The 17,535-nt window shown below is 36.8% G+C and overlaps 1 protein-coding gene across 1 annotated transcript in view; it reads right to left on the reverse strand.

The window, feature by feature from the left end:
* HMCN1 (hemicentin 1) overlaps window positions 1-17,535 on the reverse strand; it is a 467,592-nt gene that overhangs the window by 283,384 nt on the left and 166,673 nt on the right. Inside the window, exons 6-9 of the mRNA XM_008072785.1 lie at window positions 16,045-16,151; window positions 3,260-3,380; window positions 1,400-1,663; window positions 23-167 (exon numbers count right to left, since the gene is read on the reverse strand). Coding sequence (XP_008070976.1) covers window positions 23-167; window positions 1,400-1,663; window positions 3,260-3,380; window positions 16,045-16,151 — 637 coding nt within the window. The remainder of the gene's footprint in view (window positions 1-22; window positions 168-1,399; window positions 1,664-3,259; window positions 3,381-16,044; window positions 16,152-17,535) is intronic.

Genomic DNA, 17,535 nt, shown 5'->3' on the forward strand with positions numbered 1-17,535 from the left:
ACAGACAGAAACATGTACACACTTCAAGTATTGGTCCCCTCCAAGTGTAACTCCATTTCTGACAAAGCTCAAGGTAAAGGGTAAAAGACTCTCAACAGAGCAGGGAATCTGGCCCGGCTGCAGGTAGTATCCTGGGGTTTTCATGGGCATTGTAACTTTGGGAGCATCTAGGGAAAAATAGAACATAAGCAAGAAGATCACAATGATGTCAGGAACTTCCTGTTACTCCATCCAAAAACTTCATACCTAAGTAATTCCAGTAAATCCTCTGTGTTTCAATTATTCCAAAAGACTAAACATTGTCTTATCTATCTTTATTTGGTCAAAGCTGATGCATTTTTTTACACATCTCCATAAACTCCTCACAATAGCATTCATTGAATCTAAGACTCCACTAATCTTAAGACATTTTTTGTGCCACTAAGACAGAAAGAAATGCTACCAACTAAGTTATAATATATCATCAATTGTACAACATGCTTTTATTTTAAAAATATAAGAACTCACGTATCTCAGAATCAAATACACAGAGTAATTGTTTTCCCAAAAGGAATGTAAAAAATGATTTTTAGGAATCCATTAGATTTTGTAGCATTCAATTTAGGGGCTAAGCCAACTTTGAATATAGTATATGAAGAAATATTGAGGTTGGTTTTATTCTTAGCATTCTATAACTATTAAAAAATAGCTATAGAGCTGTTCCTGAATTTTCCAAATCACTACCTTATGAACAAATTCTTGTCCCTCCACCCAATAGTACAATTTTAGAAACAATCCTTCTATATCTTTGCAATCCTTGGTTCAAGTCACAGTTCTAAAGACTGGGTCAGAAGATTTCATTCATCAGCCTGAGAAATAGTACAATTAGAATGCTCATTGAAATGCACCCTGATGCTTTCACATAATCACTAATCTGTGATTTCATCTCTACATATAAGCAACTATATAAGTAACTAGCTTACTAATTAACTAACCAACTAACCAACCTCAAGGCAGTGATCATCAGCTGTTTACAATGAGCTACTGCCATGGAGCAGAAGATTTCTGACAAACGTCCATAAACATTTAGCCAATTTAGATAGCTTAATCAAATGTGTGTGTCAGGTTTGGTTTTTTGTTTGTTTTGTTTTGTTTTTTAGGAGAGGAGAAAGTACCAGAATTTCCCAGTTCCAGTTCTTATGTTGATTAAAGTAATCAAAACTCTCAAATCTACAATCAGTGAGACTTAACATAAAACTTTGGATGTGCTATTTAATGGTTAAGAAAATGTGTACATGCTCATCTATTTGGTGATATAATAATAATGTGAGTTTTATTTTATAGTTCGTTCTTTACCTATGAGACTACATCATTCCATTAAATTATCAATATTCCAGTATTGAATAAAATGATGTCTCACCTGGGACAATATTAGAGAAGGAAACACTTGATACTCTCTGGAAGAGATAATCATCCTTATCATAGCCTGATACTTTGAGAAAGAAAGCTTCACTTGGTGGTATAAAGTCAGAAATATTCCATATTCCATATGGCTTTCGATCTGGGTAATATTTAACTGGAATAGTCTTAAGAGAACGTCCTGAGATACTGAGAAGTTCAAGATGATCTACTCTAGCTGGAATAGAAATTCCAGAAGTATTCAGCAGCACATAGGTAGGTATTCCTATGAAAGAAAGACTTGTTATAATTTACATGTCACATAAAATTGAGGTTATATATCAAATAAGTATTTGCATCAGAATAACACATGAGTATTATAAGGATGAGTACTCTAGACTACCCTAATAATTGTAGACCAGTTATAGAATTGTTTCTACATAAAAGACAATTTGCACATGACCAAAGAAACTTAGGAAATCCTAATAATTACTGTTACAGTATTTTACCTGTGTTTTTATTTAGAAAAAATAGAATTGTAAATATTCTTATATAATTTTTTATTACATTAATATTTTTAAAGATTCAATATTTTGTATCCTTCCAGAAACTGCAGCAATAAAAGTAAATGAACAATGATCAAAATTTCTTTTTATCCAGTCCACTTTCAATGCTGCCCATTGATAGTGGACTGAATAAAAACGTAGTACACATACACAATGGAATATTATGCAGGCATAATGAAGGACAAAATTATGAACTTTGCAGCAACTTGAATGGATTTAGAGTCTGTAAAACTCAGTAATCTATCACAGGAACAAAGACTTCAGTACCACATGTTCTCACTCACAAGCAGATCCTGAACAATTATCATAATACTTCAAGAAATATAGGCGCCGGGCTCGGTGGCTCAGCCTGTAATCGCCTTTGGGAGGCTGAGGTGAGTGGACTGCCTGAGCCCGTGGGTCCGAGACCCGCCTGGGCAGCGAGACCTCATCTCTACAATAAATAAAAAAATTAGTCGGGCGTGGTAGCACATGCCTGTAATTCTGGCTACTTGGAAGGCTGAGGCGGAAGGATTGCCGGAGCCCAGCAGGTCGAGGCTGCGGTGGCCGGGAGCGGCCACTGCACTCCAGTCTGGGCGACAGAGTGAGACACCAACTCAAAAAAAAACCAGAAATATTGGCAGTAGTAGGAAATTGCCAGGGGAGAGAGGATGGGAACACACTTCATCAATAAGGGTAACTGATCTCAAACCAGGTGAAGTAGAGACCAAAGTGAGGCCCAAACTTTATCTGTACAATAACCATTTGTATGCCTAAACTGAATTGTACCCCACATATTTAAAATTAAAATTAAAAATTTTTAAAGATTTATGCATATTTATGCATTCTTTTTAGCCAAAAATAATAAATCTTAATGTATGAATAAAATAAGAACAAGCTTTTAAAAAATTGACAATAATTTTATTTTTGAACATACACACATTTTGCCTGACAATAAGGTAATTCATAGAGTTAGTAATAAAAAAGTCTCTAGATCTGGGTTAGTAGTTCTCAAAATTTAGTAAGAATCAATTGGGGTGCTCCTTAAAGTGTATATTCCTGGGCACTATTCTCTGTGTTCTAATTGAGGAAGCCTGAGATGGAGCCCAGGAATCTGAATTTTTAATAAGCATCCAGAGTGATTTTGATATCACTGGTCTTGGGACTAAACTTGAAAAACAGTGACAGGGCCGAGAGAGCAATCACATTTAAAGAAAAGATGCTATGCTTCTTCATTTTTATTGAAGACCTCACAATTATAAAATTATATAAAACCCGAGAAATAGTTTTCACTTGGATATCTATTAAGCCAACTTGAGTAATATACACATACAAACCTTGTACCGGTCTGCTGACTGTTTTTTTAAAGTCCAGGGTGGGCTTTCGGGAAAAGCCAGCTCGAAAATCAATAGTACTGAGGCCAGTGATGCGAACGGAGTGCCTTCCACTGCTAGAGGTCTGAAATATTTAATGACAAACCCAGTCAGCAGTTGACCTAGGATGCTGGTCACACTAAACCCCAACCAGTATGGGAAACCACAGAATGTTTCATTAGGACTGATATCCAATAACTGATGCTCTGTTCTTGGGTGTTCTGAACTTGACTCTGATTCTATATTTTAAATGCAAGTTCTGTGATACATGCCCCAGGGGCCTGTTTTAAAATACAGCTTAGTAATATATTTCATGACTAATAGTAAAAGATATACGTGTTTAGTCAGAAGCGAATGGACTTGAAATCAATCTGTAAAAAGGTCCATGAGGGCATAGATCTTTGTTTTGTTCACTGTTGTTAACATGGCAGATGTTCAGCATATACTGACAAAATGAATGAATGACTAAATTTTCTCCCACAAATACTGTCCAGGCTCAACTCTGAAAAATATTTCCTTTTTCTTTGCCTCTAAGACATAAGCAGGATAAGCAAAAGATCTGATCATTTCCCAAATTTCGTCCAACTGGCATACTGAGATCAGCAGTGTTCTAGCAAAGATACTCAGAGCTCAAAACACAAATGTGAGTAAAATATGGTTCTCACCCTCAAAGAGTTTGTGACCATTGGGGAATACAGAAATGTTTAATATCAATCATCAAATGCAGCGACAAAAACAAATAAAATGTACACACAAATACATAAAAGAAGCACAGCCTAGCCTATTGTTCAGCCAAAACTTTCTAAAGGCAATGATGGCTGGACTAACGATACGATAAACTAAGCCATGGTGACTCATATGTGCATATATAATAAGTAATTTGGATTAAGGCCACGGGATAAAATACTAATGCTAATATTTATTGGGTATTTCCTCTGCACTCACACTCTTACATACATGGACTATTTAATCCTCATTACAACCTTATACGGGAGATAGTATCATCACCACTCCCCTACAGATAAGAAAATTGAGATATCAAGTCATTAAATTGCTTGTCCAAGTTCACAAAATTTACTAACTGCATTGGTGGGGTTTTAATCCAAAGGTCAGGTTCCAGACTCTCCCCCATAGTGCTGCATTTTCTCCTAAAGTAAATCAGAAGTAGCCTCTAGCCCAGTAGCTCTCAAAGTATAATCTGAGGACCACCTACACTACACTTACCTACATCTACTCAAAATCACTTGGGTTGCTTGTTAAAAATGCGACTCCTGAGTTCCAGGCCAGTCCTAATCTCTGGTCAGTGGAGTCAAGGAGTCTGCATTTCAAAAACCTCCTAAGACTTATGAACAAGCGTTTACTGTTATTTTATTACACTGATCGCCACGATTCTGTCTAAAAATACATGAGACAATCATCTAAGTAGAAGTAGGAGAGGGGAGTGACCAAAAAAAATAATCACTTGATAACACTAGGACACCAACTATGGCTCTCAACACTAAGAAGGTACACACTGAGGAACACAGCAATGACAGAATGCACTAGAAATATATTTATAAATTTTAATCTAGCAGTCAGATGGAGTCATGCTATGTTTACAGATGGACCACCTCCAGAACTCTGCAAATTATACAGTATTCTTTGAATCACTGTGATTCCTTGTTATTTGGCAATGGATGGAGAAAGGAAGAGAAGATATGCTCTTGTTGTTGCCATATTTACTCCTCATTGAGCAAAATCCAATAACTCAAAGGTAAGGAAAAAAAGAGGATGGAGAAGAGAAGGAAAACACATCACCATGTAAACAGTGTGCTATGTTCTTGGCGTAAATGACGTTGCTGGTTACTATGTATGATTCATTTGCATAAGGGTCCCAAAAGATTGTATGTTTAAGTGTAGGGTCTCAGTACCACCACTTAATTCAGTATTTCTAACAGAAAATGTGCTATAATAGGATTTTGAAAAAAGGAAATTATGGACCGTGACCCAATTTTAAATCAGGGATTTCCGATAGAGCTATTTAAAACCTAAATAGCTAAATCTAATGCCAACTTCTTTAGATAATGCAGAGACTTATTAAAGACACTATAACCTACTAATTTCAGGTCAGTCAGTCAGAATGCTCAAAATTATTATAAGTTGATTTAGATTTACTCACTGGCATCATATATTATTGTTAGTTGCCTTGCTGCTAAGAAAGTCCCTTGTTGAGGTTACCAAAGGTAAATAGGATACACAATTTGTCAAAGGACTACTAATCAAGTGCTAATCATCTGCCAAGTGTTATGCACATAAATCAACTGGCAAAGGTTGATTTTATTTTTACTTTTTATTTTAGATTCAGGGATATATGAACAGGTTTGTTACATGGGTATACGAGGGGGACCCCGAAAAACCCAGAAGTATTTTTTGGAGGCTGGGCCCCTTGTAGTACAGGCTTCCCCTGCTAGGTGAGTGTTCTAGGAACCCATTGGCATCAGCGTACCAGTTAGCATTGTTGTTAGAGGCTGTGTTCAGCTTCAGTGAATTTTTTTGGAGATTCTTTCAACGTATTTGCCCATTTCATGATGGGTGATTTACAAGTGCACCTGCCCACACCATGGTGAGTGTTGAGTGTTCATGCTGTTTTTCGGCATGAACACTCCCTATTCACCCAACTTCTTTTGTTATTGTTTTTCTGGCTTAAAAAAATACTCAAAGGGAAAAATTTTGCCAATGTAGGAGAGGTGAAACAAAAAACGGCAAAAGACATCAAAGCTGACGTGATCAAAAACTGTTTTGAGCAATGGATAAAACATTTTGATAGGTGTATTATATCAAATGGCAAGTACTTTGAAGGTGATTGAAGTTAAAACATGTAAGAGTAAATACATAATTTTTTAATTTTTTTAGCTGGAGTTTCACTCTTGTCGCCCAGACTGGAGTGCAGTGGCATGCTCACAGCCACTGCAGCCTCGACTTCCTGAATTTAGGCGATCCTTCCGCCTCTGCCTTCCAAGTAGCTGGAACTACAGACACACGTGCCCATGTCCGGCTAGTTTTTTTGTGATTTACTGTAGAGACAAGGTCTCATCAAGTTGTCCAGGCTGGTCTCGAACCCTCGGGCTCAGGCAATCCTCTCATTACGGCCTTCCGAAGTGCTGGGATTACAGGCTGAGCCACCACGCCCAGCCAATAAGCAATCTTTTATAAATAAATTCCAGGATTTTGGGGTCTCCCCTTGTATTGCATGATGCTTAAGTTTGAGCTTCTACTGAAACCATCACTCAAATAGTGAACATGGTATCCAATAGGTAGTTCTTTAACCCTTGTCTCCCTCCATCTCCCACCTCCCCCCTTTTTGGAGCTCCAGTGTCTGCTTCTATACAAAAGTTGTTTTTTAAAAAGTAGTACTTAATATCTAAGTTAAAAAAAAATGAAAAAATTATGCAAGTATTTAAAAAATATTTTATCCTCAATTGCTAAATAATACATTAACAAGAAAGCAAATTTGAGTCCTTTACAAATTAAATTGTTGTAAAATAAATTAAATGTTAATTCTTAAAATACTACATTTGTTAACAAAGTATGTGGTAGTAAGAATGTAGATTTACTACTCTCTGAGCAATGCTAAAATATGAATAACTTAATTTCATGTTTCTATATTGTACAATATACAGTAGAAATGTTTGCATATAATTTTTAAGTGTTTGTAAATAAAAGATACATAAGAGGGTCGTTTTTATATACAATTATCTCCAACTCTGATTTAACTAAGGTAATGGGAACAAAGGACATCCCAAATAAACCAAAATTGTTATTTAAATATATAATATTATTTCATGCATTTCTCATTCTTTAATCATTTTCCTACAAGAATTATAATACTTGAACAACACTTTAGGAGCACTAAACATCACATTAAATTTCTTCATGAGAAAGTACCAATAGTTTGATATCTATTAAAGTAAGCTACTATTTTGGGGTTGTGTATTGTAATGGCAAAACTGATCAGTAAATGGAAGAAAGAGGAGAAAGAAGTATTAACATATACAAAATGCACATTCTATTTCACACTTGATCTTTTCATAAATTATCACTTTTCATCCTCACAAAAGTCCCTGTGACAGAGTACTACTATTATCCTCATTTCACAGATCACACAGGTAAAGTAACTCGCTCAAAGTAACACATAGAGCAGTGTATGTGTTATGTGGTAAGGTTCTAGACACCAAACTCCACGACTACTCCCTGCATTTCTCATTAGGCTCTCAATGAGTTCAATTATGCTGGTAAATATTGAAATATGCTGAACTGCTTTACACAATAGAAGGAGAGTGATATGGACCTCCTGGCACTATCCAGAGGAGAGAAGCAGGAAAATGCAATGGGAAGACAAGTTGGGGGCAAGGAGAGAGCAGAAGGCCACAAGCTGCTTTAAGACACAGCACCCAAATCCACAGATAAATCTATTAAATTCACAAAATGCTTGTTGTTCATGGATTTCACATGAAAATTTTTTTAGATTAGAAAATATAGTTTATTTGAAAGTAAATTAGAGAGAGAGAAAGAGAAGATTCACTTCCCCAAGGTGAGGGAGGGGACCAAAGCCCACAGGAAATTTTGAAGGGGCTGAGTTTTGCCCTGCATCAAAGTACAAAAGGTTATTCAAATCAATGCACAAATCATCAGGAGACAAGGAGACCACAAGAAAGTAAGCTTTCAGAAAACTGCAAAAATGTTGGAAGAAAACTCTGGATTCTCACAAGCTGTGAACCTCTTGTGTTTAGAGGAGAACTAAATGATATAAAGGTCTTGAAAGGGCAAGGAAAATTCAGTTAATTCTGTAACTGAGTACAACAGAGAGGTGGCCCAGTCATATGTCTTTCTCATCCCTTCCTTCCAAATTAGTTTAACCAACTTAGTATAATTTTCTAGGTATATAATAAAATTATTTGGGCCAAAATTACTGTCTTAATGTTTTTCTACTTGGCCTCTTATATTATGTAGATTCAACCCATGTGCTATATTAAAATTAGAATATGGTCCCAAAATTAGAACTTGGCTGCAAGCATCTCTCCACCATGGAATATATTAATGAATCACTTCTGCATAGAGCTACCCTAACCCAGTGCTTTCTGTAGTTAAGAAGAGGAAAGTCTACCAGCAGCATAAGGGAAAAATGTTTTAAATTTGAGACACTCAACAGGGCTTATATAGGCTAGAAATTGAGAACTGTGTATCAAATAGTCAATTTAATTATACACTTTCTAAAAGTTTATAATGAGCTGCATTACTCTTCTGAATGAGGAGTATCATGTTCCACAAGTTGTGGAAAGGTCTGAGTCAGGAACACACAGGCTGCTGCTCTGTGAGCAGAGCTGAAGTAAAGTCAGGGTTTGACAAAGACTAGGTTATGCTAGGTATATACTGGCATCCTAAAATTGTAAATAGGTAGCCTTGGCCTACAAAGTAGTAAGAGAAAAGAAGGAACAGAGTGGACCAGAGTCTAGGTTTCTGAACTGGAGTCCAACTACCAGGAGAAGGAGCAGGACAGTCTGAAGGACTGTGGAACGAGCACCATGGAGAGTGCCAGCGAAAATGAGTTGCTCTTTGAGATCTCAGCTCAGATCTCCCTGGTCAGCTCTATTGCAGAAGGATCTACTTCTTAGCTTAAAAGTCAAAGGTCTATTAAATACCTATATTGAAAGTTCCTTCTGGACAGTAACTATGTCATATCCATCACCTACAGAATATGACTCAAAAGACATTTAATAATTGTAGGTTTAATAAATGATGCTAAAGGCATCCAACTGCCTGGTGTTGATGCTTTTCCTTAGATTCCCTTGGACCAGCTAATGCCAGACGCATCAAGAAGTCATTGAGTTTTTCTAGATGCATTATGCTAGATATATTCATATGTTATCTCATATAATCCTATTACACTCAAAGATAATTTATACCACATTAAAGAAACAGAGGCTCAAAGAAATGATTACTTACCTAAGGTTTAGACAACAACTTAAATGGCAATTAGTCCAAGTTCAATGCTCTTTTTAGAGTACCCAAGTCTATGAATAATCTTTTAGGATAACAAAATCTTGGGGTAGATTATGATTCTATGACATGGAAAACCATAATACTCTCCAACTATTTGTTTGCCATTTTATGTATCTAAGTTAGGAAGGGTCAGGTCATTGAGGTGTTGGTAAACTCCCTCTAATGAAAGAAAGTCTTAATTTTTGATATTTTTCAATTTCTGTGGGGTAAATACTTCCATCATGGATGATTTCTAGCTCCCAGCCTGCTGTCACTGAACAGAGTTGAAAGGAGAAGTGCATATTTGGCTCCCTAAGAGCCAGCTCCAGCATACCATTAGGCCATGAGAACAGTTCTAGTAAATGAATTACAAAGGGAGTGAAGTGTGTCACTTCTGGGATGAGACAGAAGTAATACAAATCTCTTCTTTTTGTTTAATCAATTAAGTGATACAAATCCCTTTTTTTTTAAATTCAATGCACATTCTCCAGTTATTTTCCCCATTAAAATGACTGAAGAGGCTGCATGTTCTAAATTATGGTGAAACCTCCATCAGCTTGGGTTCCTAAGTGACTGTGTGAAGCAGAACATCCTGCCAAACAACGTGGAATGGAATGTCAGTGAGGAATTCACCTTCTTATATTAAGCCATGAGAATCCTTCCTAGCACTAAATGTGAAATTGAATGTAAATTTCATTGATAGAGCTGGTTTTTATTTCTAGCTCCAAAAGAGTCTCAATGTTTTATAAAATAGCAAATATACCCAAAGTAAAAAAAAGACAAAATTTCAAGTATATCTGCATTAAAAGAAAGATGCAGAGTACAATTTAAATATATTCAAAAGGATAACTAATTAAACTAGTTAAGTTATTCATGTGTCAGAAATTGTTTAAGTACTTTAGCAATATTTCATTGAATCATGACAATATTAAGTAGCCATTATTTTCTCCCATTTTCCTCAGACTTAGGGAGGTTAAGTAATTTCTCTGACAGAAAAAAGATATTAAGTAATGAATCTTTGATTCATATAGATTCCCAGCTCTTTCCAAAGTATTTGCTCTGAAATGATACACTATTTTTTACAAATTAAAGAGCATGATAGTTTCAATCAAATATTTATTGAGAACCACTCACAATTAGGCATTGTGCCAGACACAGAAATATAATAATGTCAGCTAGATTTAAGTATCATCATTTTATAGGGCATTGAGCATTTGGAAAAAAATGTGATGATAAGGAAAGGAATGTACCAAAAGCATAGAATAAATTCTATTTAAATATAAGTATGCACAAGAGTGTACACATGCACATATACATATTATACGTATACTTTTATATATACTCAAGTGTATCTTTACCTAAGTGTATAAATACATATATATATAAAGGAAGCATTTCATTTGGTTGACAACTTGATACTGGCAGGACAAAAAACTGGGAAATTCTCCAGGAAAAATCCACTACGAAACATTCCGTGGACCCAAAACATTAAATTAATGCCACCTAATCTACTTAAATAACACACCTGGTATGGTCTACAGACTTATTCAAGAGTCACCAGGTGAGAAGAATAGGCGGCCAGTATGATGATCTTCTTGTGTGGTCCTTTGTAGACTCAGTTATGATTCCTAAACAAGCTTATGACACTTGATTATGATTTCTAAAAGAGACTTACCCTGTAAAGAATGCATTAGAAGGCTCTGGCAACCAACATAACTATCTAAAGCTAAAATATTTCTACTAGTCTCAGAATCTCAATATAATCATGTGGTTGGGTACACTCCCTTCTCTACTTGGGAGATTATCTAAGGACAGCTTATCCAAATTTGCTTAATGGAAATGTCCCCCAGGGGGTGTGTTAGATTACATGATCGCACCAATAATCTAAGACTAATAGAAACATTTTGTACAGCCTAAGCCCATTGGGTGCTGACAATTATTTAATGTCTTTGCAGGGAATTTCCCTTAAAAAGCAGAGGATAAAATTTGGCTCGAGACTTTCTGTGGTTATATTCAAACACTCTATATATAGGCATAGCTGCCTGAATGGAAAACTCATATTGCTTCTCAGAAATAAGATCCAGGATTTGTTGCTTGTCAGCAAATGGAAATTTAGGGGCATAAAACAATCCTCTGTTTTTAATAAAACTTTATTTTCCTTCCAGGTACCTCTTTCTAACATGCATTACCTGCAAGAGAGGCAACCCTAAACATTTGAGTTACTTAAGTGAATTATACAAATGAGTTGACTCATTGGCTCTGTATAGTTCACATAAATGCCCTAAACATCCTGGAAACCACAGAAGAAAAGAAATCGCCACTCTCTTAGCATTTAAATCATGAATACATTAGTGTTCTGTGCCAGTGCATCCACTGCAGGCTGACTAAACCAATTCTTCTGCCTACTTCCCCAGACAGCATCAAAATACGTGTATTAAATTTGTTTTCATAAATACTCATATAGTTCTTTCACAGGCACTATGGCATATACTAGTGACAAAATCTGTTCTGAAAAATAGAGAAAATCTGTACAGAAATAAAAATAAATAAGGGATAAGTTAATCCAAAAGGGAGGTGTAGAAAAATCCAGTAGAAAGCCAGAGGGAAAAGAGCATTTTAGAGAAAAAAAAAATCTGACAAGGCTTGATGAAAGTTTTGCCATCAGAGCTGGACCTTAAGAGGATACCTACAGTCAGACTGCAAGAAAGGACATTCCAGGAAGGAACAGCTTGGAAGAAAACATGGGGCAGGGGGATAAGAGGATGTGGTGTGGGGCAAGGTGGGGGAGACAGTACAAAATTGTATTTGATTAGAGTATAAAGGTAAGTAACGGCAGATAACCAGAAAGACTGGCTGAGGCTCAATTGGGTGGTCCCTTGAATACCATGGTAAGGTCAAGTAACAGATAGACTGTTATCCACATTTGGAATAAAAACTGCTATGTAAAACATCCAAAAAGTTATTATTACTTTTAGTGATAGAGTAGAACTTTTCCAGATAGCACAGTGCCTGGGAGATAGCACAAGGACTATACTATCTAATCTCAGACACTTCTGTCTTGAGAAAGCACACATGTAAAACATTTATCATTCATTAGTCATCCAAAAGGGAAATCCAAAGTCAACAGCAATATTTATGTCAGCAGATTAAACCCAATTTCCTTTGCATCAACCTCATACATGCTTTTGGTATTGCATACAGGTTTAAAATTCGCTCATTATTTTTAAATTACATAGTAACGATTATTATTTGCTTAGTTGTTGTTATCACTAATCCAGTTCTAGAAATGGTGTAAATCAGCACTGGAGGCTCTTTTGGTGAAGACTAGATACAAATGTAAGCTAATATGATAATAGATGCTGTGTCTTTTTGTTGTTTCCTTAATTATAGGAGACTGAGCTTAGAGACTTGTCTAAACACTTCTCATCACCTCACTACTTACCTTCACTCTCCTCACTCACAGACTAATCCTCTATACTTCTCTATTATAATTATCAATTAAAATTTGATTAGCAGCCATTAAGAAAACAGCACAGAACATGGCCAAGAGCAGATATTCAGTAAATGATTACTGAATGAATCAATGAATCAATGAATGCATAGGTGTGCTAGGCACGACTTAAAATAACAGTCATGCAATATCCCTCCTCAAGGCAAGAGTTTTACTAGAGGAAATACCACTGGTAGCAATCCAAATCACTTGGATATAGGTTCAAATACTTTCCAATAAATTGCTAATAACATGGAAGAATGGCATTGCTTGCACATAGTTCACAGTCAGTAATGGATTACTTAATGCCACTATTCAGAGAGCAAGAAAAAACTATATCCATTTACTTTCTAGCTCAGTACACTGCTAGCTAGATCACACTTATTCAAGTATTGAGGGGATGAAGAGACTCAACACTTCTTATATCCCTTCCTACTGTGGTCACAGAAAGTCAGACTCAACACTAGTCGTATTTTGGACAAAGTTAGTTAAAATTAACATAACATAAAATTTGACCACATTTATTTAAAATACCATAGCAGCAAAACACATCATCATTGTCAATCTAATGCCTTCAATAAATACTGAGCAGCTACTATGTGCAAGGAACTGGGGAAATAAAATAGGCAGGTAGGGCCATTTCTGGCCCATTTGTTAAGAAATTACCAGATTTTCTTTCACATGCCTTTTCATCCATGAGGGGAATCCAAAAGCCCCAGAATTTATCTATAAAAAACTGTGTATTAATTCTTACATGTTTTTAAACTTCAGTCACCTTCAAAGTACTCTCCATTTGATGCAATACACCTATTACACCTATTAAGACACTTTTTCCACTGCTCAAAACACTAGTCAATTTTGATGCTTTTTAGCGCTTCAGCCTTTTTTTTTTTTTTTGAGTTGGAGTCTCACTCTGTCGTCCAGACTGGAGTGCAGTGGCCGCTCCCGGCCACCGCAGCCTCGACCTGCTGGGCTCCGGCGATCCTTCCACCTCAGCCTTCCGAGTAGCCGGAAGGCATGTGCTACCACGCCCGGCTGATTTTTTGATTTACTGTAGAGACGAGGTCTCGCTGTCCAGGCGGGTCTCGAACCCGCGGGCTCAGGCAATCCTCTCACCTCAGCCTCCCAAAGGCGCGGGATTACAGGCTGAGCCACGGAGCCTTTTTGTTTTGTTTTGTTTTGTTTTGAGTTGGAGTCTCACTCTGTCGCCCAGGTTGGAGTGCAGTGACATGCTCACCGCCACCCCAGCGTCAACCTTCTGGGCTCCGGTGATCCTTCCGCTTCAGCCTTCCAAGTAGTCGGAACTATAGGCGCATGATACCACACCCGGCTAATTTTTTGATTTATTGTAGAGGCACGGTCTCCTCAAGTTGCCCAGGCTGGTCTTGAACCCATGGGCTCAGGCAATCCACTCGCCTCAGTCTCCCAAAGTGTTGAGATTACAAGCTGAGCCACCGAGCCCTGCTGTTTCTGCAATTTTTTTTTTCCTTTCACCTCTTCCAGATTGGCAAAATATTTCCCTCTGAGGACTTTTTTTATCCAAGGAAGCAAAACGAAGTCACCTGAGGTGAAGTCAGGTGAATAAGGAGGGTGGGACATGTGGGTCATGCCTTTCTGGGTCAAAAACTGCTGTATATTCTGCATGGTGTAGGCAGGTTGTTCATGTAAATCCCCCATAATGAAACAGGCAAAGGCACTAAAAGACTCTCAAAAAAAAAAAAAAATTTTTTTCAGTGAAGCCCAATTCGGCCTCTCACAACACTACCTGGTACAATGATGCCGATGGGTTCCTAGAAAACTTACCCAGTGGGGAAAGCCTGTATTACAAAAGGGCTGCCCTTCAAAAAATAATTCCAGGTTTTTAGGGGTCTCCTATTGTATGCTCTTATCTTATGCACCTTGAAATAATCCATGCTACAAGCTTCTATATTCCTTGACTGGCTTAGAGTTCTGATAATAAAGAACTAATATTCTTGGACTTGAATGGAGTTATAGTATAACTATCATCTTCATTCTATAAACTGGGAAAGTTAACATAGATATTCTTCCTTTAAAAATGGACTGGCATAAAAAATGGCTCCTTGAATTTCCATGGCACCTCCAAATCCTTTCACAAGCAGCCCTATAATTTGCATTATGGTCGCATCAATCCCATTTTATGGAGGAATGCTGAAACAGTAAAAGAATAAATAATGTGCAAGGTGTCTTTATTTGGCTTCTCCCAGAAGGATTCCAGAGCAAGTTGTTTATTTGGGAGAGGCAAAGAATGCTGACACGAAGAGGGGAAAAGGACTAGGCCAATCAAAGGTGTGCTTTTAAACCTGTTCTCACAGTGGACACCTGGAGTTTATTCCTAAAAGCTGCTTCTGAAGGGTGTTAATTCCTCAGCAGAACAACCTTCTCCTGTTCTAGAAGAAAACCTCTCAGTCACAGCAATGCAGATACTGGATTGGAAGTAGGCCAGGGCACACCGAAAAGCCTCAGAAATATGGGCAAGTCACTCAAAGCATCTGCTGCCGTGGGTCACACACACAATTTGCAGCAGAACTAGATCTCTGATTAATGGTACTGTGTATGTCAAATGTATTGTTTCCTTCGTATTGCTTTCTTAGAGTGACTATATACCACTTAAGATAAGTCTAAGATTCAAGCACCATTTTGTGTGAAAGAAAATAATGAATCTAGATCCACCAGATAACATCAGGCAAGAACAGCATTTGAATGCTTGCTTTGTGACAGAAACCATGCTAAATATTTCAGGTGTAGGGTCTTAATTTAATTCTATGAGTGGCATCCCCACATTAGAAGGCAAGGAAGCCAGGTACAGAGAAGCTCTGTTTCCAAGGCAGCACAGCTGGGAAGGTATGGTATTGAGATTCAAACTCAGGTCATTCCACACCAGACCCTATGGCCCTAACCATTATTCTCTATTGGCGCCATCTTTGATTATTTTGGAAGAATGAGGTGGATAATCAATAAATCTATAGATTTGATGATAGGAAAACTCTCTGAGAACTGTAAGCATATCATGTGGCATCGATGGCACTCATGTCATCAAAACTTAACACCATCAAATTCGTGTGATTAAGACACTTCCTGAAAATGCACTATGTATATTGCTTCTTATTAAAAGTGCTCTCCATGATTGCAAGAGTATATACAAATGGACTGTTGTATATAACACATAAAACATGCCAACACCAAAAGAAAATAATAAACAGATTTTGTAAAATAACAGTACCTTCACTGTCCACATTCCAGTCTCTGGTTCTTTTACATTCACCACTTTGGCAGAGTTATGGATATTTAATAGCTCATTCAGGCCAAATCCCTTTTTTATCAGCTTCCCTGAAAGACAGACAAAAAGGTAACAAGCATAATCCTTCTCCCAGTTATGTATATTAGCTAATTTCACACTACATAAAACTAAGTATATTATCAGATTTCATTTAACACAGGCATTTCATATTAAAGTGTGCTAAAAACTAGCCCAAAGAGCCTTTATTCTCTATTCTGTGGCTAAATGAAGGGCACTAGCATATTTCTAGCATATATTACCTGGTCGACATTTTATTTTCATCTAAATATATGTCATTTTAGGGTTTCTGGGCACTAGAAACTAAAGTAACAGATTCCCGTTTGTTGTGTTTATTTGATCATAAAATGAGAAAACTATTGGCAGACTGCAATTTTATTTCTGAAGCCAGCCTAGATAACAATTACTATGGCTACCAAGAAATTACATGGCGTCATTAGAGACATTCAAATTAAATACATGTCAAATGCAGCAAACCAGAATAGATGTTGTTTTGGAGATCACTTAAGGTATTACTAACATGACAGCCTGGGCCATAGTTTTGCTCAAAATGTAAAACCTTAAGCAGTCTTCCATGAAGCATAGAAGGCTTTTATCTGTCATAAGAATAATTAAAGGAGGCAGTGTAATGAAGTAACATGATATCATCACCTACTGACCTGAGATTTATTTAAAGTATCTAATAGTTGGGACTTACAGAGAAAGAAAACCAAATTTGGAATTAAGCCACAGTTTATTTATTCATTTCACTCTTGGCTTTCTATGGACTACTTCTGCAGTTATATAAGCAAAAGAGTTATGAACACCCTAGGTTTGAATTAAATGTTTTTTAATCATTGTATGCCCATGAGTTTTTAAAGGAGTAGAAACACATTGGTACAGATAGACTGAAGCATCCAGGTAGTGGAAAACACAAGTACTTCCTGAGTAACATGGATATTATTACAGTGGAATGCTACCTCAACAGAAAAATCCATTTATAAGGCCAGAACTATAGAAGTTTTTAAGAAGATATTGTATTTGTTTTGTAAATTTTAATGTGTTTACTAGTGTGGATATGGCCTCTGAGGACAATTTCATATACTGTTTTCTTTAAGAAATTAGTTATTTTCTTCTAAGACTTAAAGTAAGAATACTAGCTACTTCTTCCTATATAAATATTCACAGAGGGAAAATATGCAACTAAGGCCACAGTGGAAATATAACTATTTTGCAAATATCAATAGAGTAATTTTTTTTTTGAGTCAGAGTCTCACACTGTTGCACAGCCTGGAATGCAGTGATGTGATCACAGCTCACCTTGACCTCCTGGGCTCAGCCTAACATTCTGCCTCAGCATATTGATTAGCTGGGGCTACACGAAGGTGCCATCATGTCCAGCTAATTTTTTGATTTTTTTGTAGAGATAGGGGGGTC

The sequence above is a fragment of the Carlito syrichta genome, unplaced genomic scaffold (genome assembly GCF_000164805.1).
Source record: "Carlito syrichta isolate Samal-C Ts95f unplaced genomic scaffold, Tarsius_syrichta-2.0.1 Scaffold315407, whole genome shotgun sequence".
Lineage (NCBI taxonomy): Eukaryota > Metazoa > Chordata > Mammalia > Primates > Tarsiidae > Carlito > Carlito syrichta.